The sequence below is a fragment of the Vulpes vulpes genome, chromosome 5 (genome assembly GCF_048418805.1).
Source record: "Vulpes vulpes isolate BD-2025 chromosome 5, VulVul3, whole genome shotgun sequence".
Taxonomy (NCBI): domain Eukaryota; kingdom Metazoa; phylum Chordata; class Mammalia; order Carnivora; family Canidae; genus Vulpes; species Vulpes vulpes.
The window spans coordinates 135,182,784-135,210,758 of NC_132784.1; the positions used below are offsets into that span (position 1 = coordinate 135,182,784).

Consider the following 27,975-nt stretch of genomic DNA (forward strand, 5'->3'; position numbering starts at 1 on the left):
TTCAGGTAAGAAATTTCAACTTTTTATTACTTCCTCTTCTGAAAAACATTTCATAACCTTAGAAATCAAGATTGAGAAAGTTATATAACTTATTTTTCAATCTTTGTTTCTAGAGTCATGGTTACCTATGAGCAGTAGTTCTGGGAGCACAGGATACAAGGTAAAAACCACTGGACAGATTCTTTAGTTTTTTATGCTTCTGTCCAATATTTAAGGTTACACATTAGCTTTTCAAGTTTGGAGAGATACTTCTCTCTCACACAGGCCAGTTAGTCAGACTCTTGGTAGCCCACTGACAAAGAAGACTTCATTATTTTGGACACTGACACAATGAATCTAGTGAGAATTCTTCCCAAGCCAGCATATATCCTTTATTACGAGCGAGCATGGTAAACATCATTGATACAGATACATATCTGTCTTGCTTTAGAGTTGACCAATCTCATGACCTAAACTTTGGGTAAAAGTAAATTATATGGTGGAATTTCCCAGCCTGATTGAATCAGTACGGTAATTTACGCTTGAATGTATGTGATCTTTAGAGGTCAGATAGACTTAATATTTATCTTACCATTAATTTATTCATTTTTAGTATTAAATTTTGAAAGAAAATAAATTTCTAGGTTAATAAAATAGCGCAATTAAATCCTTTATTTTTTTCTCATTAGACTGAAATAATAAACCAAATGGACAAAAAGAAGTCAATAAAAGTTTTAGCCTGAAACATTATTTCTCAAAGATAATGTTAAGATATTATGAAAATATGCACATTGCTTGTAATTGAATAGCAGAAAATCAATGCATTTACCTTTGAAAAGCAGAGGTATTCATTGCCTTCAAGCTTCAGTTTAGGACCTTAGTCTATGAGCTGGTGGTCCTACAAAGATGATCTTCTGGTTTTGTTACAAAAGAAAATGTTAGAATCTCTCTGGAAGGAAAACTTAGGTCATTTCTGTCTCGATCTGTATCTATTCCATAGTATATATGGAACACATTAATAGTTCTGCCTATCATTCTTCGCCAGAGTAGAAAAATTTCCAAATAAAATAATTTGAATTATCATAAAGCCAAAAATAAGAATGAAATATTTAAAATTATAATTCATTTAACCAGTGAAAACTTGAACACATTTTATCTTCTTTAGTTGGGGATTTGCAGACATCTTTTGCATATTATATTTAGCCAACAACCAAATTTTAATTTTTAATTAAGAGACATTAAAATATAATTAGCAGCAAATAACAGAGTGACAAAGCTACATGAATTCATAAAGGTCAAAGGAAGCAGCATTTTTAGCCACAGCAAGAAGTGCTTTTCCATGAATTTAGGTAATCATGGTGATCACTTCACCTTCTCACATTCACCTCCAAGGCAAATTTTCTAGAAGCAACATTGCATTTTGAAAATAATAATGATAATAATATAGGGATAGCTGTCAAAACCAGAGAGTGTACATTCTTCAGAGTCAAGAGACCCTCAAACCTCAATAAACACCATATATAAAGGAACATAGCAAATTTCAGCACAGCATACACACAACAAAATTAATTCGTTTATCAGAGACCAATACAATTTTGAATATGCATTTTCCAGAAGGAAGCAGAGGGCAACAGATACCATCTGCAGCTGTCAAACCTGTGGAAGTGAAACAAGGCATTACAAAATTCACACAATATATGAATTATAAGTGAAAAACAAATGCTTTATCTAAAAAAAGTTGGTTGGTGGCCCAACATATAGATCTCTATATGTATATATTTATATATTTAATGATAAAAATCAGCTTGCATGAGGGTCATAGTCTATCTACTTTGAAGTTATATCACACATACTATAAGCAATTTACAGAATTTGTCAAGTTTGCATATACAGGAATTGCAAAATGAATCAAAATACATTGAAATATAGAACACTCAAAATGTATTTATATAAACCTCCCAGGATTGACAGGGATTGGCCGTAATCAGCACTTGCCACCATTGAACAAGAACTAGAATCAAGAAAAAGGAGAAAAAAAATCCAAGAAAAAAAAAGAGAAAATTAAAAAAAAAAATCTTTCTTTTATTATGTCTTATTTAAAGTAACGTTCTCCTTGTTGACTTGCAGTGTCGATGATTTTGTTGTTGCCCCAAAAGAGGGGTTTTGTTTGATGATAGTTTATGTTCTGTAGCTTTTTGATTCCTGTTTGCTTCCTGCAGATAATGTGTCTTTTAGTAGGAAATCAGTGGTATCCGTAGTAGATATTTACTATACCGATGACGTTCAGGCCAACCCCTGAGCAGTCAGTGAGATGTTTTAAGTAGCCGAAAGAAAAGGAAAAAAAAAATAGATCTTGCTATTAGAAAATGTCCTATCACTTCACACTAATTTTCTTGAAATAAAAGATCAGTGATTTGCCCAAGAAAATGTTATGAACAAAGCGTGTGATAGCCTCTTCGTTTATGCTTCCGGAAGCAGGCGCTCCTTGGGTAGGTAATTAGAGAACAGTGGGTGCAGAGTGGTGCTTGGAGTTTAGGGTCAACTTTGCTGTCCGCTCCGTAGATTTTACAGGCGATTTGCTCTTTGCTTTAAGAAGAGAAAGTGATATTGGAAAAAAGTCAGCACTTTAGATTAAAGCAAAGCACCCTTCACAAAGCCACAAACAAGAAGCAGGACAGAAAGTCCATGGCTTGTAGCTATCCTCGCACCTGCGGAAGAAGTTATAAGATATTCGCTCATCTTGAAGATTTCCAATGCTCCTTATTAGGCTGTTTTAAACACATACATATATATATTTAATTAGCTCGCCAGCTTGGCTCTGGTGCTCATGAATGTCTTGGCATGCACTGCAAATAACAACACATACAAAGTATTTCAGTCCCAGGAAGTTGGTCTTGTTTTGTCTGTTTTCAAACATTGCCATCCCATGGTTGGGAACACTGAGAGGAACAAATCCAAATACTCTTCCCTCAAGTAATTCTTTAAGGATCATTCACTATAGTCATTTGGTTATTCCTCTATTCATACTGAAAATACACATCCCCCGTTTTACTACTGCATAAGCATAAAACCACAGGAGTATAACCGACTCTGAGAGCAGCAGGCTTCTCAAGGGCGGGGAGAATGTGTTCTGGGACGGGTGCACTAGGGCATTTTTTTTCTCAATTGTTTACCCTTGAAATCAAAGGAAAAATGAATGCTATCAAGAGTTAGAAATTTTTGAGAGCTTGAGGGCAATGTAAAGGAGAGAGCTAAATTGTATTTTTACATTTTCTTCTTCATACATCTTATCCAGTAAGCCTCTAGCTACTAATTATGCATTAAATACTTTTTTTTGAAAGAAAACAAAAACGTGATGAGGCTCAAAGAATTTCTTTCTTTCTTTCTTTCTTTTTTTTTTTTTTAAATTGGAGATAGGTTGAAACAGTTTGAAGGGGTAAGGGTAAGGAAATTCAATCTTTTGAATATTTTCGCTAAATCATGTTCAGGTCCATATTGCCAATGATAAAAATTGAGGCAAAAACACATGCTCTCAAAACATCACTGTAGAATAAACATTTGGGGATTCTAAGATGGCCTTTCGACAGGCTAGCATTACTGTTTGTTTTTGGTTTTGGTTTGGTTTTGGTTTTGGTTAGGTTACTCTAGTGCTGCTGTTGATTGTCCTTGTTTGGTAAGTGAGCCATATATTTAGCACATTATCTCCTCACAGAAACCTAATAGCTGAAGATCCTGCAGTAAATGGTGAGTCTCTGCAAGGTGCCTTCATTCAGGCTTGGTAGAAGGTTCAACAATGCAAAAATAATAGTATAGGTCATGTGCAGCTCTCAGTACAAAGTTCATGCAAGGGAAATATATACAATCTACATAGAACCACTAGCATCCGAACTTTCCAAAATTAAATATATATTCTCACTATCTTGTAAAGAGAAATTCTTTGACAAGGATTCATTTAATCAAAAAAAAAAGGAAAGGCAAATAGAAGAAAGTAAGGAAGGAAGGAAGGAAGGAAGGAAAAAAGAAAAGAAAAAAGGAAGAAAAAGAAAAAAGGAAGGAAGGAAGAAAGAAAGAGAGAAAGAAAGAAAGAAAGAAAGAAAGAAAGAAAAGAAAAAAGAAAGAAAGAAGGGAAGGAGGGAGGGAGGAAGGAAGGAAGGAAGGAAGGAAGGAAGGAAGGAAAAAAGAAAAGAAAAAAAGAAAGAAAGAAAGAAAGAAAGAGAGAAAGAGAGAAAGAAAAGAAAGAAAAAAAGAAAGAAGGGAGGGAGGAAGGAAGGAAAGAAGAAGGAAGGAAGGAAGGAAGGAAGGAAGGAAGGAAATGATTACATGGTCTTGAATAGCCAAATGCAGTTAACTTGACACAAATATGTCTGATATTGAATGTTTAAAAAATACTAAGAGCAATAAAAGAAGCAAAATGATTCTTTCTTCAAAAAAGATATTTTGTGAAATAATGGTTTCCTTTTCAGCATGGCATTGCAGATTGGCTCACATCTGCTCAGGTCGTGTACTATATGCTGCCCCTTCCACAAATAATCAACCCTTCCTAGGAAATGCCTGAGCCCATCATTACCAAAAAGATATGAAGGGAACAGCTAGCTTCATTCTGATCCAACATTTCCAACCATACTATGTCCAGCGTGTGCAAGTTAAAACAATATTTACATTAGCAGTATAATCAGAAAGAAACCCAACTGCATGCTGTAAAGAGTATTTTAAGGCTACTAAAATTCTGAACTGCCATCAGATATGCAATATGCCACCGTAACATAGTACTTTTTTTTTTCTAGTAATCATTCATCTGTTCTAGGTACATGCATTTCCTAGCATATTTCTATTAAATGCAATGTATTTCTGTCAGGACAATTATAAAGCACTTATTTTTCCCCCTGTACATTAGATTCTAAAGCAATTTTATCATCAAATCACTGATTGTTTTTCTCTTCTTTCTGTTTATGGTCTTGAATGAGGAAATACGTACTCCTTTATCTTTGTAAACGCACAGATCTAGTGAAATCTAAGACCCTGAAATGCTGTCATTTGTCCTGTGTTCTTTTAACAAATAAACATCATAGTCCTTTCCATTCAGATGTACACTACCCAGTATTACAATATTATCAAACACATTATATCTCTTCTATAGAAAGTTATTATTATTTTTTTTTTTGTAAAAAGCAACCTTTGGCCACTCATCATGCTTTATTCTTATCTTCACTAATAGAAACATTTTACTTCCATGAAATAATAAAAGCCAAGACTGCAGCTGGGAGCTCTGAGCAAGAATTTCTTCTGCTGCCTCTCATTTCTAAGATCCCAAATACATATTTGTTCTACATTTGTTCCCATACATACATACTTGTTCTACATTTTCTACATTGAGCATAACTGTTTGTGTGTTATTTTATTATTATTTTTTTCATATTAGTATGACAGACATCGTGTTGGATCACCTATTTTATTTGGATTCTTTCGCCTTATGCCCAGGCCAGGCAGGGTGACCTGTTAACTCCGCAATGTGACCATGAATTTAAGCAACTCTTTCCCCTGAATAATCTGCTTCTGTTTTGTGTGTTCCCACCAGGCAGTTGTAATCTCACTCTCCTCTGAACTTCACAGTGTATGGGCCTTGCCTCTCCAGTAGCCTTAGCAAGGCCTCCATTGACTTGTAATCCATTATATTCAGAGTTGAACACACTGATTACATTGTAAACTCATGAAAGGCAACGGACAAAACTTTAGCGATTCTTTTCTGACTCTGGATGCCTAAAACAATGCCTTGAGAGTCTTAGTACTTTTGCCCCTTACATAAAATTCCCTGTGAGGAAGAAAGAGACATACTATTATCTAAATTATGCGAAGAAAATGTACAGGTAGTGTGCCCAGATGGAGAGCAGCCTAATAGAACCTAGATTTCTCTCTGACTCAGAATGTCATTTCGTGATGTCCTTTGACTTCTATTTAATGACGATGACTTTCATTTGTTTTTATGCTTAAAGATTTTCATAGTGCTCTCTCAGGTATAATTCCCCAAGCCTTTGTAAGATAGGTAAGATATTTTCTCCATTTTGCAAATGGAAAAGTCTAATAAGTCTTCTTAGAAGTCTAAGGACTGCAGAAACTTAGCTTCCACTTTTCAGCTCTTCTTAGACCTCATGCTATTTCCAGTGTCACGTCACCTGCGCTGAGATTGGCAAATGCAAGCATTTCTCACAGGGCTGACCATGCCGAAAGAGAGTTTGGCTAAGGAGAAATATGAAAAAAAGAAAAAAAAGAAAAAGAAAAAGCCTCCAGTATTTCATCCTTACTATAATTATTTCAAAAAACAAAAAATTCCATCTATTGCTTAAAAATAAAATAAAAATAAAACAAAAACACTCACAGCCCAGGAGTGAGACTTTGGCATTCTGTGCAATGCAGTGGAGCTGGGCTGCAGGCACAGCACATCCTGAGAACCACTGCCACGGAGAGCCCCGTCCTGCAGCTTCCTGCCTCATTTCACTCAGCACTTCCTGGGCTGCAAAGTCGGCTTTGCCCCGCTCATCTGTCCACTCATCTGTCCGCCGGATGAAAGAACTGAGCTCCCTTTTAGTGCCTTCCTTTTTCAACTGTTCCATCTGCACTGCTGTTCCTTCCCTGCACCCACGGTCATGAGGCTGGAAGGCACTGGGCTCGTTTAACGGTGTGGCGTCCCTCTGGTTCACATCAACTTCCAAAACGACCAAAATGCAATGGGCATCTACTCTGGGTCAGGGAACATGCAGTAGATAATCTGCCTGCATTGTCTTAGTTCATCCCTCAACAGTTCTGTAGAGTAAATGTACAGATCAGGAAAATGTAACTCAGGGACATGGAATGCTTCGCCCTAAGTCACACGGAGAACACATTCTAGAGATATGAAGAAACAGCAATGCAAGTCAGATCAACTTAGAATGAGCACAGGCCCTTTTTACGAAACTCTCTGAAGCAAAGGCCCTTCCTCCATTGTCTCCACATCTGTTAAGTCAAGAGGTGGAGCTATTATTTGAATGCGCAGTGATCTTTTCAGGGAAAATGCACTGGCTATCATATGCTTCGGAGGAAAAAAAAAATTGCATTTGATCTGTTTCTTTTCCCCAACTCTGAATTGATAAATACTAGGCACAAAAACATCATCAGACTTGGAGTTTTCCTAAACATAAATAAGAAGTAAAGTTCGTTTTGCTCCGTATAGTGTACCCAATGTCATAGGACAATAATATTTTGAACTTTTCATATTATAGGCTTTGGGAGCTTAAAGGTTCATCCAAATTCATTTAAATATTTGGGTAAAAGGTGTCTCCACCATGATTCTTACATGTCCTCTTCTTTCTAAGAAATTCTTTTTTTCCCCAAGGTTTTTATTCAATTTGATAGTTTAGGACTAAGAAAGTTAAGTTGATTGTTAAAGTGCCACCATGAGTTAGCGATGGGGAGAGAAAGACCCTTGGAGCTCTTGTCTACCAGGAAAAAGCATCAGGAGAGGATATGGGTTTTGAACTCAAAGAACTACGTGGCGAGTTCAGACAACTATCTGGAGAGTTTATCCCATCTAAATTTTACCAGAGCTCTTCAAGTATTCACTTTCTCTTGGCTGTGAATATTTTCTGATAGGCTAATTTCCTATGTGAGAACCACTGTTTTACTGGTTTAACATAAGGAGCAATCAATTCAGGGCATCTGCCTGTAAATTTGGGTATAATTCTCTTCTTTTTCTTGTTTGAGTATCTGGTGGAATCAAAAGGAACAAGAAAAGAGGAAGATGACAATTTCTCTCCTGCTGTGTGGCTCCGTGGTCTTACTCCAGAGTCTTTATTTTATAAAAGTGAATATTAGTGAGGCTTATCATCCGAACAAATCTAAAAATGAAAATGCCCCAATGATAAAAGAAGCAACAGTCAAATATTTTTTTTTTTTTTTTTGTCTGTAAGGAGGCCAAGTTTATAAAGAGCGGAGTGTCCATTACAGCTCTAGGAACAGACAGGCCCTTTGACATACTTCTCTTTTATTACAGATGCCAGCTTTACGAAATGAAAATAGCTGTGTGAGAAAATTTAAGCTAGCTTTTAATGCAATTTTTATTCAGGTTTGCACATACTAAATCACTATTTAAGGGGAAAGGTCAAATAATAGGATGATTTTATCCTATAATTTTTTGAAAAGAATATCTTTTTATTAGAATTCTTATGGATCCAGTGCCAATTTCTTCCAGAAATCCATTTTTTAAAAGAAATGTGCTTCATTTTGACCTAATACATAAATTGCCTATTCTATTGTGCCCTGGCATGTTGGCAGCAGCTGCGTAAATTTCCTTTTCTCTTTCCTTTAGTCAGCAAATTTACACCTTTGTTCTAGTTATAAGGCCTCTTATTGTAGTTGAGAGGGGAAAAAACAGTGCAGGTGCCCACATACACATGGTCTAATTGCCAAGGGGCATGGCTGATATGCCATTCACCACAGAATCTTCCAGACCCTAGTCCTGGCAGGATTTCAGGGTTTCCACCTTCTACAGTGACTTGAGAACAAGCATGTAAAGTGATGGTTCCTCCCACCTGCTGAGGCCATGGTGTATCCCAAAACAACACACTCATTCCAACTCATTCATCCAAGTAAGACTCATCTTGTACACACAGGAGGAGCAAACATTTCTTGAGCACTTATTATTTCTTTACCTCTGATTGTGGTCTCATGAAGTTATTATCATCATTCTCCTAATTAAGGAGCTAAGCAGTTGAAACTGCCATGTGTGAGTTTACCCAGCTAGTAGGTGATGCCGCTGAGATTCAAAACTAGTTCGGTTTCAATCTACAAGCTAATCTCCTCTGGAGATTTTTCATGCCAATAACCTCTCTAGCCTTTCTCAATTTGCCTGTTAGAAACACTTGGAAATATGAGCTGTTTTGACAAAATGGAATGGAGAAGAATATAAATTAGCAGAAAACAAAATGTTTCCAGACAGTTAAGTTTCTAATATCACGTTCATTTGATAACTCCTTTAATGCCTGGATAAGAATGATGTATTATTAGCACTAATTCACCAGGACATGAATAAACGCTGCTCAGGGGCTTGCAACTATTTACTCATAGAGTTTAAATATGCCTTCTGCGTGTCTTTTTTCATTTTTAATTAGCATATTCTTTATTCATAATGCAAAGGTGGATATTAATCCACATCTTGTTGGAATGATCACAAATTCTCCATCAGGGACCATATACACATGTGGTTTTGTGGCACTGATGGTGTTGACGAGCAACGGCAAATTTCTCAAAGAGCTTAAATAGCACGTTTAGTGTGGGGAGTGGAGGAAATAATGAGGACAACTGGGGACAGTGTGGGATGGTTCTGCATCAGAGCGTGCTGGACTAGCGTGCCCTAGTGAGTGAGAAAAGCTCATATAACGTGTCCCACAGCTACAAGTGCTGACGACTGAGTGGAGAGGGAAGCAAGTTGTATTTTCAGAGTTGAGTGATCACTCACTAGTTGGTGAAATAAAGGATCTCTCTTTCCACCTACGCTCTTCCTGCACATTGTCATAGATGCCCCTCTCCAACATCAACAGAGAAGAATCCTTCATCAAAGAAAGAAATACAGCTCACATTTTTACAGAAATGGCAACTCAGACACTCAAAGTGAAGACAGAGAAGTAAAGGAAAGAGAAGATAAAAAATCTGCAAATAAGCAATTTCAATTTTCACTTATCTTCTTATATAAATTGAAAAGTAAAGATACCAACATAATTCATACAGTAATTTGCCTACATTTAAAAATTAATTTTAATTGTTCAGCAATGTTTGCTTTTGAGGAAAAAACTATTTGAGGACCTAATGCCAACAGGATATAGAAAAACATCAGTTAAATAGCTTCAGAAAACATAAGAAAAATGTTTTAAGACTTTACCGATATATTTTCCAAAGTTGAGCCAATGGTTTTACCCCTTTCCTTAATCCAGCTATTTCAAAATTACCTAAATTAGGATGTTTTATAAGTGATCTTCATAACAGAAATGACCTTAGCCATCAGAATTAAGTAACTCACAGAGATGAAGCAATATACATATATTTAATCCATATCCTTTTTATCAAGGCATGCAGATACAATAGAAGTACACAGTTGCCAAGGACTGCTCATCAAACTTCCTAAACATAATTTGATATTAAATATAATTTCAAGTAAATGAATATTGTTCTTGTCATGGTATGTAATGAAGGACGGCCCAAGCGCATTCCGCATTAACGCCCAGGGGGTTTGGGTTGTGTTGTTAGAGACTGACCGAATCACACAAGAATTCATACATCTTCTCAGCAGTGGTTTGTCCTCTACATAAACCAAAACACCATACCCAACCCTTACACATCTATTAAACTCTACATGCTAAACACAATGCTAGACACTGAAATAACACCAAAAATATCAAGACATAGCTTTTAGCTTCAAAATACTTGTATTTTGAAGATTGAAGATTGTTTGAAATTGAGTTGTTACATTCTAAAGGTTTTTTTTTCTATTTAGTAGTTGTGTTTCTATTGCTTGCTCCCTAACCATAGTATTTTTCAAATTAACCATTTACAATGCTAAGAGAAATGAGAAAATTAATAAATGTATTTAATCAGAAAAATTAAGACTCAAATATTCCAAATGACTGAAGATGCTGCTAAGAATGTGTCTGTAACATAAAACATATAAATAACACAGAAAAATCAGTCCCATAATAGACCCCCCCATTGCACAATGCTTAAGACCCTTTAAAATGTACAGTGACTGCATGCTTAATCTGTATTAAAAATGCTCCTATGAAGGCAAAAAACAAACAAACAAACAAAAACAAAAAACCTTCATGTAATTCCTTACTTTTTATTTTTTCAATGGCTCCACAGTCATCAGTTTTGTGGAATAAGGAATTTTAACTCCTAATTTTACAATTTGCTTTAATTCAAGCACTAAGACTTTAACCTATATTGGGTTTTTTTATGCATATAAAGTTCTAAATTCATGCAAAAATGCTCTCTCAGACTTTTTAAAAGACATATTAAATAAAACACAATTATCATTTATAAATCTTCCAAGGTACTAATTTTCCTTGACAGTCCCAATGACGGCACCATTGCTCACCACTCTGAACTCCTTCTGAATTGGGGGCTGAATGAGTCATACTATTGAGAGGAAAAATGATTGCAGGATATTTAATTTATGGACTTTACATGTGCTTGATTAGGTTAATCAAAATAAATTTATCAAGAGCACACTCATTATGTTTGAAAAACAAAAAGAATAATTTGATGGTCAGATTCTTCATCCAGCTTCCAATAAATAAAATACAGTGTTCTTAATTTCAATGCTACTAGCAATTTCCGAGTATACCACTTTCATACTTTTAATATATATACTTTTAATATATATACTTTTAATATATATATGCACTCATGTGCGTATGTACATATTTTTGATTTGTCACGACCTCTACAATCATATCCATTATTTTACTTTGCCTTTTTTAATTTGTTGAATATATTTTGTTAATTTTCTCTCTCATGAACTGTCATTGGTTCATTTTTTTTTTTTTTTTTTAAGATTTGTTTGTTTTAGAGAAAGAGAGAGAGCATGTTGAGGGGTAGGACAGAGGGAGAGAGAATCCTAAGCAGACTCTCCACTGACCTCGAGATCATGACCTGAGCTGAAATCAAGAGGTAGATGCTTAATTGACTGAGCCACCCAGGAGCCCCTGTCATTGGCCTATGGTTAAATCTGGGAAATTGTAAATAATGTGGTTTTTTTTCCATATAACAAAAGTAATAAATTAACATTGTATAAATGTTAATTATACACACAAAATAAATAATTAAAAATCATAACATTGATTGTTGATGTACATTTTCGTATATTTATCATTTTTCTATGGAAGCATCTAAGGTTGATTTAAAAACACTGTTTTGTACCCTCTTTCATTCTTTTATATATTGAATCTTATCTAATTTCACTAAAACTTAATTTCAGAAGCTATGTAATATTCATTGCATGGTTTTAACATTTTAACACATTCATTAGGCAACTTCCTTACTTTTGGTCATTTGGGCATTTGCAATTTTGGGAAGGCCTCTGTGAGAAATGTCCCTGGGTCTCATGGATTTGGGCCTGCTTTACTGATGATCTTTGGGGAATTTCCTCTCAGGAGCATGTCTTCAGGCAGGAGAAGCCACATGATTTAAAGCCCTGTGACTGATCCCTCCAGATAAATTTTCCTCCAGAAGGGAAGTACCAATTCACCGTGTAAGTCATCATATAGCAAAACGCCTGAGTCACTGTAACCTTGATGATAAACGTGGATTCTAAAAATCTTTGCCAAAATTATAGGTGTCAAGTTTTTTTTAAAAAAAAGAGTAGGGTATTGACTGAGACTGCATCAAGTCTATAAACACTTCTGAAAAATCTGACATATTTAAAATTGAGATTGTCCATCCAAAAACATACATATTCATTCATTTAGTCCAACTTAAACTCTCTGAACAAAGTGTTCTAATGGTCTTCATATTTAGACTGCTTGTTATGGTTTCTAAAAAACTAGATAATTTATAGTTTTTGTTGTTGTTACTATTGAAAATTATATATTATGCCCCCAAATATTTTCTATTTGGGTTTTGCTGTCAAATAAAGAACTGATTTAAGTTTATTTCGATATCTCCAAATCATTTGGAACGGATTGCATAATCATAACATATATAAACCTGAGATTTTCTTCTTTTCCTAAGTATTAAACACATATATATCCTTGTCTACTGTTATCACTTTTTACTTAAATTGGATTTAATTAAACAAATATTTTAAATTACTTATAGTAAGATGTTATTTTCACTTGTATATTTTGTAACTTTAAATATTCAAAGCCTCGGGCTTCTGATTTTATGCTAATCTGTCTGTATCTGATTTTGCTTTTCTGCTTAGCTCTTTAATTAATTTGAGTTCATTTGGATATATATCATAAATTATAATGTTTCCTTTTGTCACTTATTAATCAAATAAATCCCTCCTTAATTCTTATATTTTCAGCTCACCAGATATTATAATATTTTATGTAATTTTAGAGCTTTCCAGGCTTCTTCTTATTTTCTTTCATCTCTATTCATATTTATGTTACTTTATTACCCTTTTAAATCGTAGTTATTTAATAATATGCTTTAAAGTCCATTAGGTAAAAAACGAAGCAACCAACCATTGCTGAACTTACTCTAGTGCCAAGTTTACTCTGATAGATATTTAAAATACATCATGTCTCTTAATGCTGAAAATGGCCCTTAGGGCCTATGTGTTAATAATCTGTTTTATGAATAATGGCTCTTGAGGTTCAGAGATATTTTGTACACAGCTCACTCAACAAATAAGCAAAGGGTTTTTTGGGTTCTAAATCCATTTTATTTTTCTCTCTTTTTTAAGCTTTTAACTGTTCTCACTTGTTTGTTTTCAGATGTATCTATAATTATTGTATGATTTAAAAAATTCCGAGGGTCTTTTTTGAAAGCTTGAATTTAATTATGTTAGCAGCCAGCGTGCATAGCTGTGGTTTCCAAAAACATGTAATTTGTTCAGGCCACAGAGTTCAAACTCTTTAACAACCCTTTGGAATTTTTATTATGCTTTACAGTAAGGATCTAGTTACGACCTTGGGCAAGACAGCTCGTGGCTAATATATTTAGTATCATTATATAGGGGAATATTTATCATAAGTTAATGGCATGGTGACAGAAGTAAAAAAGAAAGTCCATGTATCATGAAATTCAAGTATCATGAAATTTCAAAGTATCAAGATACTTGATACTTTATCAAGATTTTTCAAGTATCATGAAATTACATGATAAAACATAAGCCAGGAATGAAGACTCAGTCTTCTTTAACCCCGCACCTACACACACCCAGTAAGGAAAATATTCACCACAGCAGAGCCAGGTGGCTTAGATCATTTCCTCTCAGCACCTCATTGCTCCCAATAATAATCAGAATAATAAAAAAGCATATGCAACATTTAACATATTAATACAGCAGCTGGTTATCACTTATTGAGGGCCTGATCAATGCCAAGCTCTCTTTGTATATGATTTCATTTAATCCTCAAAACTTGGTGAAATTTATACCACAGTTCCCATTTAACAGATGAGGAAAGGGAGACATGCCCAGCTGTGTGAGTGATGGAGATGACATGGGAAGGGCCTTCCTTCTTCCCTTGTTTCTGTGTCCATTGCCCCCTTGCAGCTGAAATGAATGCTCCCGTGTTAGGCTATAGGTGGCAGCAGTGTTTCTTGGGAGAAGGGACCCTTGTCTTTTCTAGAAAATGTGTTACTCTGACCCACAAAATTAAGACTTTCCAGCAACTTCTCAAACCTTTGGTCATCTATCCACATAGCTGCTCCCCTGGCAGCTTCCTGAAATCTCGAGGATCATGCAATCTTTAGAGATAAGAGCTTGCAACACTGGCAATTCTGCTTTATGTCTCCTCAATTACAGAGCTCCTGGAAATCACACGTGAACCCTAATGTAGCCAGTCGTGCACAGAAAAGCCCTTCCAACATATAGCTGGGCATTGGTTTTATAGACTCGGCTAGTTACTGAATTTCAATGAGTTAAATATGGTTTATGAGTGAATTTAGCCAGTATAGACTTTTAATCTACTTAATTCCGGTTCAAACACAGCTCTAACGGATTCCGTGGCCTGTATTATCTAAAGCACTGCCTCAAATCTATTTTTCATCTTATTCATAGACACTTGATTTACATAGCAGCCATTTAACTGATAGAATTACAATGATCAAATTAATTTAACCTGTGTAAGCAGCCAAGTTGGATCATTTAAACCAAAATCAACATTAAGGTCTAAATTATGTTATTGGCTCTCTACCTAGACGTAACACATCATTTCCTCTTTTTTTAAATGAGGAAAACAATCTCCTGCAAGACCCTCAGCCCCTCATCTGCCTCCCCCTACCAGCTTTGAATTCTGTTTCAGGACCATCCTTGCTAAATCTGGCCACTTTTGGAAAGCAGCCATGGTTAGCAGCAGCAGAGGAGCTTCGGGGAGCTCTTGGCTTCTACCAGCTGTAGCAACAGCTGCCTCTCAATGCTCAGGTTCACCTCATGGTGAAAACACAATAATCATATTTTGGAGTTCAGAGAATCAGCATCCCTGCTGAGCGACTAGAGACTCCACACGTAGAAACATAACCACCCCTTAACCACGGCCAGTTTTCTTAAAAGCGCCAGCTGTTGATCACGAGTGAAGAGAACAGTTTCACAAAAGTCCATCTCAATACTGTAAAATAATGGGAAAAGACCCGTTTCTAAAAAAAAAAAACATGTTGTGGCATCACACACACATGCATACACATCTCCTAGTAAATGATACAATTATTTTCCCCATCCATAAGAACTTTTTAGAGCTAATGATTTTCACAATTTGCTACACATAAAAATGCCTATTTCTGGTCCTAGATTCAGAGACTTTCATTCAAGAGCTGCTAGGTGGAGCCTTAGAATATGAATTTTTAACGAGCTCCCTGCTGAGTCTGGCTCAGGTCGTGTGCACGACACTTTGAGAAACACAGTTTAGAGTCTGGGTCAGTTTTGGAATAGTGGCAGGATTATCTATTTATGCAAATATAATTATAAGGAAAAAAGATGAAAACAAAGATTTACTGTCCCTATATTTTCCTTTTCTCCCGCAAACAGGAGCTCCTCTGGTTCTGGGCACCTGGAGGGATACAAATGCAAATTGTAGTGTTTGTAGCCTAGAAGTTATTGTTGGATGACCAACCTTCCGGTTGTGCTGAGACAGAGGCTTCCCAGAATGTAGGGCTGAATCCAGCCGGGAGAGGAGGAAAGCCCCAGGAAAAATTCCTACACTACAATGCACAATAATGGCTTCAAAGTGAGTGTAAACAAGTTGCTGCCGAGCCCTGAAAGAGGAAATAACCAATTCCAAGAGGATCTGAGGAAGCTTTATAAAAGAATTTGCATTTGAGTAGGAACTCAGCTCAGAGGGAAAGACCCACGCAGAGAAAACACATTTGCAAAGTCACAGAGGTAAGACAGCAATCGGGAAACATTGAGGAAATACCAATTAAAAAGATTATGGGCGTGAGGATTTGGAACTCAGGAGAAACAAGGGTGGAAATTAGGCCTTGAAAGTTTGTGATGGGGTCCTGGAAATACTAATTATTTCATACTTGCTCTGTTGTGATCTGTTCAAGGCATTAGAATGTATTTATTTATTTTAATGCATTGGAATTTAAGTAGGTAAAGTATTAGGTGCTGTTCCAAGAGATGGGGAAAGTGAAGAGGGCCTATCTTGAGAAAGAAGTCCCTGTTGACTGAAACGGTGGGACTGAATGACTAATTCATTGTGGCAACTGAAGGAAGAGAAGTAAGAATGTTTTCAAGGTTTCCACAAGACCTGTGATTGTGATGATGTCATGAAAAGGCTCCGGGAACACCAGAGGAAGAACATGTCTTTCTGGTGAGGAAGTGAAGATAAACTCAGTTTTGAGTGTTTGCATTTAGGGGCCCAACCTAGATATTGCTGGGAAACAAACCACCCTAAAAACCTGTACCCTCAAACAATTTTTTCTCTCACGAGTCAGTGCTGGCTGGGCTCAGCTGTGCAGTGCTGGTTGAAAGAGCAGCAGGGGCTGGCGCTATAGGCTGGGCTGCTTGGGCTTCACTCAATCAGGTGGTCTCAAGGTAGTTGCACTCGTATCTGGTGCCTGGCTTCGAAGGGGCCTCAGCAGCTGCTGCCAGCCCTCAGGAAGGCTACGTCTGGACTTGGCATTGCATTTCTTGCATAACATGACTTCATACCCTTACTGTCAAAGTGGCCACATCCCAATGGGTGCCCAGTCAACACATGTGTAGCCGTCTCTACCCTGCCGCAGTGCTGGTAGAGGCATGTGTGGAGATGTCCTGGGGGACCATAATGAATGCGAGTCTGGTTCTCCAGAAAGAAACCAGGATTTGAAACCTGAGTGAAGGAATTTTTTGAGAGTTAGCAGTGGAATCGTAACAACGGATGATTAGATCAAGGAGTTGGGAATGGGACAAGACCACATTTAAGAGAGGCATCTGGGGGGGTGAAGCCAACAAAGAAAGTGGAACTCTAACAGCCAATCAAGAGGACACCAAAGGACAGAGGCTCCTAGCAACTGCTGAGGATTGGGGAAGGGACAGGGTTTGAGTCTGCAGGACCAGCAGTGAAGAAGGTGCTAGGACGGGGAGCAGGAGGTGGCGCCCACTGTGAGATGGTGGCTGGCGGCTGAGGGAGGCCGATGGGGCTGGATTTGGGCTGATTCGACAGTTCTCAGGGCTTGGGGGATGGTCAGTAGAGGGGGAAAGAAGACAGGAACAGAGCGGGAACTAGAAGGGTGGACTATGGAGGGTCTCTGGCTCCTGAAAGCAGGATGAGACAGGAAGACACAAGTAGAGGATGGTGTAGTATAGTGAGGTACTAGGGGAGGGGAGAGGCTCAAGGAAGTCTCCGTGTTCTCTGTGAAGGTGAAACGAAACCACTCGGCGCTAGAATCAGGAACTTGTCCTCCTCAGAACATCTATAGGACATTTCTTCTAATGTTAGTTATGGGGGTACAGAATTGGTGAAAGTTCGAAAGATCTGGAGATGAGAAAACAAGGGGTTGCAAAAGCCAAGTTTTGTTTATCTGTTTGCTTTTATCATTCTTACTCATTCTTTTGGTTTTAATTGTGGATTATCAAATGAATTTAAAAGGAGAAGCCATAAAGATAAACCATTTAAAGCAGGAGGGGATAGTCACATGCTCACTAACTTTCCGAAAAAATATGAGACTAGCTATATTCAATGACAAATCTTTACCTTGTGGTGTATAGATGGAAAGAGGCTCTTTCTCTATCTTTTTTTTCATGTAAATTTCTGCTTTAGGAAAACTGGTTAATTCTATGATAATTTGCACATTACATCTATGTATATATACTGAATAACTTTCAGCTAATATTTTTCCTGCATAGAGACAGGCATTCTTTGACAGAAAAATACTATGAATAAGAGTTGATTTGGCCTAAATCAACGAAGTCTAAGACTTTCATGCAGATAAAAGGCCAGATTAACCAGCCTTTTGTAACACAGGTTAATATCACAGTGTCCTATGTACCATGGATGAAGCATGCCTCCTTGTAGTAAGTGAAGACACAAAAAGCTACTATCGCTCTTAACCTGTAAAAGCAAGATTTTGCCTTTGTCTTGCCTTTAATAGAATAAGAAAAATAAAAGACGCATGGTCAATGGAATTTACAAATATTTTGTTTGGTCACAAATAAAAATATACACTCTTTGAGGAGAGGAAGTATGTCTCCCATTTTTGAATCATTGTGCCTGGCACAGAAGCTCTTGAAAGGATGGAGAGTGAATAAATGAAGCATGGGTATTGAAATCAGCTTTATTTGGATATAACCTGGAAAATTATAAAGCAAAATCATAAATCAGGATATAGGTATTACAGTGAATCTACTATATAAATATCCGTCCAAAAATACAAATTATTGTATTTTATACACTAATTGTGCAAGCACAGAAACTTACACATGTATAGAATGAGTGGCTAGGTCACTCCAGCTTCTGAACTAGAAGTTAAAAAGTATTACTAATTGTATCGAAAAATATTTTCCGGTATTCATTGGTAGAAAAAAATAGAAATTAAAGAATTTGATATATTTCATATTAATCTTTGTTACAGGCAGAAGGCTTTGGATGCGTATAGACTTCCACGAAGTCAGCATCCCTTCTTCCATCTTGCTCAACACGTAAGGCTGGTGGTGAGATTAGGCAGTGATTTTTTTATTTGAAAACTGTGAGAAGGTATCTAGAGTTGTACCATTTAGCTCCAATCACAACACTAAGAAAACTATATTAAAATAGATACTCTTAAAAGCATATTATTTAATCTAAAAGTAAATAATTTAGAAATAGAACATTTCATTCCATGCTTAGATTCCTCCATTGGACTAGGCAATCCATTTGATTTTATTCAATGAAACAGATTTATGATTTGTAGTTTGGAATGTTCTATGTGTGCTAATAATCTGACTTTCATGGATTTGGATTTCTCACAGATAAGGTCCTAAACTGTCTGCTGAGGCTACTCTGTAATTTTGCATTTAGCATCTGGCTTTTTCTTTAGTTTTCGCATCAAAGAGAGGGGGACAATGTCTTCAAAAACACTGAGTCTTTATCAAATAATGGCTACAAAAATTCTAACTCTAGATGCTATTTCTGTGTGATATATATATATACACATATATACACAGATATGTATGTGGATGTACATGCATATATGTATATAGGTACATATATATTCTAGCTACGGTTTTATTCTTTAACTTGAAAAACAAAAAAGATGATAAAGATGAAAATGAAACAAAGCCACACGAATTGAGCCTTGGAGAGGCTGGGAGACTAAACTATGTATTCATCAGATTGGCAGAAACTGCCATGACCAAGGCATGCTGGGATAATTGCTCACCTACATTTAAAGGCAATGCAAACTCCCAGGGACCCTCAGTCAAGCTCTCGACAAATCATATCCATTAGCACATGATGCATGAGTAGGAAAAAGTGCTGTTCAATTGTGTGTATATTGCATATACACAAATATGTATGTACATAGGTGATCGAAATCATCCGAATGAAGTGACCAGGTTTCGTATTTAATGTCTGAAGTGACCTTGGATGTTAGCAACGTAATTTTCTATTATCAATAGTAGTATCAATAATTCTTCAATGCTAAAGTGTAAAGGGAAAAACTTAAAGAACGATCAGTATTTTTATGCTCCCTTCATCCTGTAATATTACGTCAAGTGTTTGAAGAAAATACAGAACAGTCACGGGTCGTGCAGGGTACTGCTCATTCCAAGAAGCCTTTATCCCACATCAAGGTTAAAACTTCAATGAGTTTCCATTGGCTGAGTGATTGCATAAATTAATGCTATTCAGAACAGCTTTAACTTGCACAGCTGACTTTGGAAATGTGTGACTAAGCTCCTAAATTGGCATCGAAGGCACATTTACGGGAGTTGCCTTATCTCTGCACCACTTACTGCCTTTCATCCCCCCTCACTTCCTCCCATTATCATCATCACTTTCATCACAGGCAGCTGAAGTTTCTCCTTCAAAATCAGAAGCCCTTGGAAAACAATCCTGCCTTAAAGCTATGGCCGCTGAAAATGTGTTGTGTCTCTTTCATTTACATTTTGATTAAGTGAAAGTCTCTTAATTTGGGCCATTATCAATACATAAATCTGTAGAGAAAATGAACATGCATTTATAATGCAACCAAGATTACATGATTTACTGTTCTTATAATGTGTAAATACAGAGGGAAAAAAAAAAAAAAAGTCCAGCTCTTAGGTCCCTGTATATGAAGCACTGTCAGCGATTAAGGGGGCAACTCACATCCTCTGTGAAGGCGAGCCTCAAGCTCCCCGTGTCTCATCTCATCATTATGTCAACTGAACTAGGTCTCAGTTAGAACCATCACACATCAATTTGTCTACCCTACTTGACCAATCTTCCTGTGGGGAGGTTTGTGAGTGGTAAAATGAAAGGCTCAAAATGGGTTTCCATACCTGATTGTGGACTTTGTTTGGGAATTTTGGCTACCGCTTGAGGGCTGGAGGTGGAGTGCATTCGCTGGTTGGCAGAGCTGTGGATGCTGCTGGGAATGGCTGCTGAGACATTCTTGCGAGGCTTCATATCTTGCAGCCACATGGGCGAGGCTTCGAAGGCCTGCATCCTCCTGGCGTGGCTGTTGGCATTGACTTTCAGGTAGGCCTGGGCTTTGTGTTCCTGTAGCTCTCCGTAATTGGCATCTGTCACCCTGCATTCATATAAGCCTTCATCCTTTTTCCTCACTTTGGAAATCTGAAGCTTGTGAGAGATGTCATTGCCTTGGACTTTCACTGTCTGAAAAATTGCAGGTAAAAAAAATAATAAAGTGCTACATCAAATGATTTTGTTCCCATCTTTGCTCCTGAGCTTGCTAATGTGGGAAAATTAAAGGGTCTTAATAGCCTCATAGCCACAGTCAGAGAGCTATTTATTTTCTCAACAGTCAAATCCGAAGGTCATATTTATCCCATTGCATTAACAACTGGCTTCACAAAATCATGGAATAATTAGTTCAATCCAGCCAGCGCCAGATTCCAGTAGCCACGTGGTCCCCATTTCCCACGTTCCAGTAGCAGTTTTGCCACTTTCCAACCATGAGACTGACCTCTGCCTGGATAGCCGAGCCAAATGAAGCACAAACAGAATATGGTAAAGGATTGAGTTTGTACAGCCTCTTTTCTTCACTGCTGGCGACAGCCCTGAGAGATCACAAAAGTATTCTGTTGATCACAACAGAATTTGAGGATGTTTTATCCCCACATTAGGGTGCCTCACTAAAGGTACCAACAAAATAGACTTGAATCTTTAACAGGCTTCTCAAATGTTTGGTGCAGTCTTACCAAAAGTTATGGGGTGGCATGGCTCGGGGTACAGATTAAGATCACCTGGAGTCTTAGGGTCAGAATGGATAACCCCGGCCGAGGTAGTGTCTTTAGGCCCCTGGAATTGGAGATGCCATCAATCAGACACTGGCTTGATTTTCAAAATTGAAATTGGCTCTCATATTTCTTCTAATAATTTTTATGTCAGATTAACAGCAAAATGATATGTAAATATTAAAAGTATATGTGATTTTGTGTTATGTATAATACACATATACACATGTATGCTCAGAAGCATCTTTATCAGAACAGCCAGGTTTTACATAAAATCTTATATTATCCATGATTGACAGGATGATGGATTTCCTAAAACACTCAGGATTTAAGGATTTGCATGATTTTGAAAGATAGTGAAAAGAAGTGAGGAAAGTTTACACTTTCAAATGGCCATAAGTAAGGAAACGTGTTGAATATTCATCTGTCTTTTACATACAGAGTCGTATATACAAATAGTTTCCAATATTTGAACCACAACTATGGTATATATTTATTTGTATGAAAAATTACATATTAATATACAAACAATAAAAAGAATAGGAAAAAAATAAAAATAAATAAAAAGAATAGGGATTAATAGTTTCAAATATAGCCTCAGTTGAGTCTCTTAACAAAAGTTTGAAATAGTTGGAGTAATCAACTCCATGTAATAATCATTACATAATACATTACATCAATAATAAAGTAATAATCATTACATGATTATTATTTTACATTAAAGTAAACTGAGGCTTGGGGGTTTGGGTTTTGATTCTCAGCATTGACAGCACATTAAAATCATCTTGGGAGCTGTTAGAAAATGGTCTCATTTGGGGGTGCCTGTGTGGCTTCGGCCACATAGTTAAGCTATAACTCTTGATTTCACCTCAGGGTCATAAGATTGAGTCCCTTCAGGGCTCTGCACTGGGCACATGGAGCCGGCTGAAGATTCTCTCTTCCCTCCCTCCCTCTAAAAAAAAAAAAAAAAAGAAAGAAAAAAAGAAAAGAAAAGAAAAAAAAGAAAAGGAAGGAAGGAAGGAAGGAAGAAAGAAAAAGAAAGAAAGAAAGAAAGAAAGAAAGAAAGAAAGAAAGAAAGAAAGAAAGAAAGAAAGAAAATGGTCTCATTTGGATTAATGTGGAAACATTACGTTTGCATCTCAAGGAGGCAAAGCTCAGATCAGTGTTTCATAAAAGCCTTCCTGAGAATTCTAAGTTAACAACTGCTGGTTTAAGACACATGATCAAGGTCATCCTGTTAAATTGAGAACAGAATAAATTTTTTTCTACCTCAGTTTCTAACTAGAACTTTTGCTGATTCACTAGACTTCTTGAACTTCTGGAATACGTAATAGTATTAGTAGTTATGTGCTTGATCATGTATCTTAACTGTATGGCGCCCTAGTTTGAGATGTGTAAGGCTATTCCCCACTGGTCTTTGGAGGATATACTTATGGGTGAAGGGTGACATAGGAGTAGTCAGTAAACAATCTAGCCACTATATACGTAAAAAATGAAATATTTAAGATAAGTATGGTCAACAATTGATTTTACCAGTAAAGCTTTCTAGCACTGTATGAAAACAGTAGTTTCTATAATTGACTTGAAATATTCTAAAAAGTGAGTTTATGAATATAAATTGTAGTTTTATTTTTGTTTGACATTTGCTTCCAGTTTGAGATTATACACTTACAGATTCTGACTCTATTAGTACAATATATTCTTAAACTTTTGCTTGTGATATAGTATCAATCTTATACCACTTTTTGACTATTTTAACAGCCTCAGTATAAATTTTCTTTCTTAATGGTGGTCATTGGATTGTTAGATTCCTAAAATGAATATAAATAAAAATAATATATACTTATATATGTTCCTATATAGAGCATATACACACACATACATACACACATATATATGCCAAGTAGACCCTGTACTTTCTGACCTTTATAATAACTATTTCATTTCTAGTAATGAAAACTTATTTACTATTTATGAATGAAATAAGCAGATCTAGCAACATAAAGTGATTCTAGAAGGCTTCACTGGCGATAGTCAAAAAATCACAATTTCCTTTTTATTTCTAACTTCATATAGAATTATTAAAAAGTAATACACAATACAGTTGAAAAACATCTCTATGTTTTCGATAGGTCAACCTCCTCCAATTATGTTTTATATTTATATTGGCTTTTGGTTTTATATGTTTACGACTTTAAACATGTTCATTAGAAATACGTTGCATGCCTTATGAATTACATTGAGAACTGAGTTGTTTTCAATATAATTTCAACATCCTCTTGGATACTTTAATTTTTTTTCCTGCCTAGGAAGATTGTCATAAGTTAGTATTTTACTTCCTATTTAAGGGTAACTAGTTCTGTGATTTTGAATGAAGATTGGAATTGCAGTCCTATACTCCTATAGTCTTGTAACTGTTTAAAAGACTAACAGAAAAAGTTCCCCACTCTTTGGTTGGCAAAACGACTCTCTAGTAATCGTTGAAATATCTGCGGTCTTGAAATGAATGATTTTATTGTATCGTCTCTAAATCTGCTTCAATTGGTAGGTACCCAGAGAAGTAAGAAAGAGAAAGCTGGCTCTGCCCTGCGTTCATGACATTGCCTTTTTCGGGGCAAGAAGCTGAAAAAGGCTTTGAGAGACCTATAAGGCCCTCACGCTCCTCCACCTGGGGCCTGGCCGGCCCGGCAGGTGACGAAGGCAGGCGCCCCCTGTCGCCTGTCGCCGTGATACTCACACTGATCTTGGTCCCGTCGTTGTCCGGGTCTCGGTCGGGCACCAGCTCCACCTGCGGGGGGGAGAGGCCGCTCAGCACGGGGACCTGGGCCGGGCGCAGCCTCCACGGGGCGCGGATGGGGGCGGCGCACGGGGACCAGGTGGTCCAGCCCCGCGGAGCACCGACCGCAGCCCTCGGGGGCACCGATGGGCGGAGCAAGGGCACCAGGTGGTAGAGCCCTGCGGGGGCTCGGCTGGGGCGCGCACGGGGACCAGGCCTAGGGCGCAGCCTTCAGGGGCTCGGCTGGGGCGCGCACGGGGACCAGGCCTAGGGCGCAGCCTTCAGGGGCTCGGCTGGGGCGCGCACGGGGACCAGGCAGCCCAGCCCCGCGGGGCACCGACGGCAGCCCTCGGGGGCACCGATGGGCGGAGCAAGGGGACCAGGCGGCCCAGCCCGCGGGGCTTGGATGGGGAGGCGCAGGGGGACTTGGCCCAGGGCGCAGCCTCCACGGGGCTCGGATGGGGGCGGCGCACCGGGACCAGGCGGCCCAGCCCACCGGGCTCGGATGGGGGCGGCGCACCGGGACCAGGCGGCCCAGCCCACCGGGCTCCGATGGGGGCGGCGCAGGGGGACCTGGCCCGGGGCGCAGCCTCCCCGGGGCTCGGATGGGGGCGGCGCACGGGGACCAGGCGGCCAGCACGGCGGTCGGGGCGGCGGGACCGCGCGGGGGCGCCGGCGAGTCGCGCGCGGGGAGGTGGGTCCGGGCCGGCGGGGCCGCAGGGCTGCACCCGGGAGCCCGCGGAAGTCTGGGGGACCCCCCCCCTCCAGGCCCGCCGGCCTCGCGTCCCGGGGGTCTCTTCCAGGGCTCCTCCTCCTGCTCGGCCCGGCCCTCCGCCCCGCGCGCCGCACTGGCCCAGCTGCGCCCCCGCCGCCCGCAGCCCCCGCCCCCCCCTCGCGCCCTCCCCCCGCCTCCGCCGCGCGCTCCCGCTGCCCGCGCTCCCCGCTCCCCCACACCCGCCTCCCGCCGCCGCCCCCACTCTCCCGCGCTCCCCTTGCTGCCCCTCCTCCTCCCACGCCCGCCTCCCCTGACCCCCCCTCCCTCCCTCCCTCCCCATCTCTCCTCCGCCAGCCTCAGTGGCGACAGCTGACGGGTGTGCACGCGCGTGTGCGCGGTGGGGACCCAGAACCCCCCTCCCAGCCCAGCGCCCGGCCAGGTGCGTCCGGGGACGTGGGCACACCGTGGCCCCCGCGGCCCGCGAGCGGTAGCGGGTCCTGAGCGGAGCAGGTGACCCCGGGGTTAACGGGGGGACACTCCGCGAGTCCCTCCTGGCTCCTGACCCCCCGCCCGGCATCCCCGCGCCACCCGCGCCGGGCGAGCCAGCGGGTCCCCGGGGAGCCCCGGGAGCCCCAAGGGCGTGAGCGGGACGGACGCGGGGCGCTCAGCTACCTGCGCACCGGCCACCTCGGCCCCGGGCTCCAGGTCCTCGGGGCCCCGCAGGAACCACCACTGGATCTCCAGGTACACCGAGGCAGAGCCACTCTGGAAGGCGCAGGACATCTCCACATTCTGGCCCTCGGTCGCCGTCACGTTCCGCGGAAACTCGGTAAATTTGGCTGCAAAACAGAAATCGCATCCTTTTGGGATATCCAGATCACGCGTGTCCGCGACCCTTTCCCTGAGAGCTCACTACAGTTTTCGTGGACTTATAATAATAATAATAATAATAAAAAGGCTAACAAAACACTTCTGTGACATCCCGGACTTTGCCTGCTGCCCCAACCCCCTTCCTCTGCCTGGTCCCCGTTCCTTTGCAGTGTCACGTCGAAATAACTTTGTCGTCGACCAAGTCCAGATAATGCAAAGCTTAAGGAAGGGGCTTGCCAAGGAACTCGGCCCCGGTGGCCGAGATGCCCACGGGTGGATGCATTTACCCTTTGTCAGACCGCAGCGTTACCCAAAACTTACGGAGGGATCCAGCGAGCTACGTGTCTGACAAATCTGCCAATATAGGAGGGAGAGCCTCTTGCTCGAAGTTTCTAAACAGTCTATGACTAACTGGATGTTCCAAGTAACCAGACAATGCATCATAATTCCCTGTCAAAATGCACATTCCTGATGCACCAAAAGCAATTATTAGCAATCGCGGTTTTAAGGCCACAGCAGCCAAACAAAATGCTCACTCTCTAAGCTGTGAATGTGTCTTTTTTCCCCCCCTAGATTAACCCTTTATATTTGTCCCCATCAAGCCATTGTATTGTAAATCGCCATACACCCAGGCATAGGGGAATCACACACTTGGTTTTAGTTCAGAGTAAAGCCTGTTTTGAAGTCACCGGAGATTTTTTTTTTTTCTGTTTTTGTTTTTCCTTCTTCACTATCAGTCTTGACCCTGCTAGTCTGCAGAATACAGAGTTAAGGGGAAACTCACAAAAATGAAATGCCCCCTCCCCTCCCTCCCCTTCCTTCTCCCAAAGGAGAAGGAAGCATTACCCTGGAATGCTCGGGGTGGTTTGCTCTTATTATGGGGTCTCAGGCATGTTTGGGAAGAACTGATGTTTCCCTAAAAGTAGCCCTGGAGAGATCTGTGGCTAACGGAAGTGCACGGCTGCAGCACACACTCACAGACAGGAGGGTGGGGGGCCGCAGGGCTGATTTGGGGGTGGAGGCACCCCCCCCCACTTTTCAAAGACGGGCTGATGCTCACATCGTTATGAAATACCCAAACGACCACAACCGAAGTGCGCCTGTATTTATACACAAGCAAGTCGCAGATTCAGTTCAAGGAGACCATTCTGGTGTGAAAACGACTTTTCTGTGCAAGCTGGGGGGGGGGGGGGGGGGGGCACGGCGGTTCCGCTGGCGGGAGGGATGCAGCGGCGGGCGGCGGGGACCTGATCGGTTCGTGATGCTGGAACGACCCCCGCAGCCTGCGAGGTCCTGCCCGCGGGGTCCCCGGGCGGCTGCCGCCTCTGCTGCAGCTGCCGCCTCTGCTGCTTGCGATGCGAGTCGTGCCTTTGCACGGGTCCTCTGATAGACACACACGCAAACCGAGTCGCGAGGACCCAGCCAGAGGGAAGTCTACAGCAACCCCCGCTGCCCTGGGGGGCTGGCGTGGGGAGCCCCCGCCCCGGCCCGGTCTGTGGGCCACGATCGTGCATGCACGAGGGGCTGCCCCGTGCGTGCACCCGGGTCCGAGCACACACACTCACGCACACTCACACTCACCCGCGTGCGCGCTCGCCCAGGCACCCACCTCGTCGTCAGGCACCCGGGTAGACCTGCTCTCGGCTTTAGCTTTTGCCTCCTACTGAATAAACTTTGCAGAAAAGCAACCGACGCAGAACACTGTTCCGCGGTTCCCTGCCTGAGGACCGCGCTAGGTCTGCTCGGCCGCCGTCTGAGCACAGAGGACGCACCCGCACCCGCACCCGCACCCGCACCCGCACGCGCGCACCCCGCAGGCCAACCTGTGCGCCCCCCGGGCCGCACCTACCTTGGGCAGGCAGCCCTGGCTGCACGCACAGAGCGGACAAGAAAACGAATCCAACGTGCGCCAGGAAGGTCCCCATCGTTCCGGAAAGGGGAGAACGGGGGGGTCACATCAGCGTAGCCAACAGCAGAGAAAGCCCCCCCCCCTCCAAAAAAAAAAAAGGAAAAAAGAAAAAAAAAAAAAAAAAGCAGCGCGAGCGGAGCGCGGCGGAGGCTCAGCCTCGGAGCCCCGGGCGC

General features: G+C 40.5%; 1 protein-coding gene across 6 annotated transcripts; it reads right to left on the bottom strand.

Moving 5' to 3' along the window:
• On the bottom strand, window positions 1-27,975 carry VSTM2A (V-set and transmembrane domain containing 2A). 6 transcript variants are annotated; one of them, XM_026006670.2, is made up of 5 exons: window positions 27,743-27,975; window positions 25,696-25,862; window positions 24,270-24,320; window positions 20,615-20,951; window positions 1-2,825 (listed from the first exon to the last, which is right to left on the bottom strand). In XM_026006670.2, exons 1-5 carry the CDS (start codon window positions 27,816-27,818, stop codon window positions 2,779-2,781), a joined length of 678 nt encoding a protein of 225 aa, XP_025862455.1. In that variant the 5' UTR covers window positions 27,819-27,975; the 3' UTR covers window positions 1-2,778. The 6 variants fall into 6 exon arrangements, with proteins under 6 accessions (XP_025862455.1, XP_025862454.1, XP_025862453.1 ...); XM_026006669.2 differs by having other exon boundaries at window positions 1-2,687; window positions 27,743-27,972; XM_026006668.2 differs by having other exon boundaries at window positions 350-2,565; window positions 27,743-27,917.

What these genes read in the sequence shown, in the direction of transcription:
- VSTM2A (XM_026006668.2), bottom strand. Translation starts at nt 27,818, where the DNA reads ATGGGGACCTTCCTGGCGCACGTTGGATTCGTTTTCTTGTCCGCTCTG. An exon ending in GCCAGGGCTGCCTGCCCAAG is followed by an intron (nt 25,863 to 27,742) that starts GTAGGTGCGGCC and finishes TCTGTTTTGCAG; the next exon opens with CCAAATTTACCGAGTTTCCG. An exon ending in ACGACGGGACCAAGATCAGT is followed by an intron (nt 20,952 to 24,269) that starts GTGAGTATCACG and finishes GCAATTTTTCAG; the next exon opens with ACAGTGAAAGTCCAAGGCAA.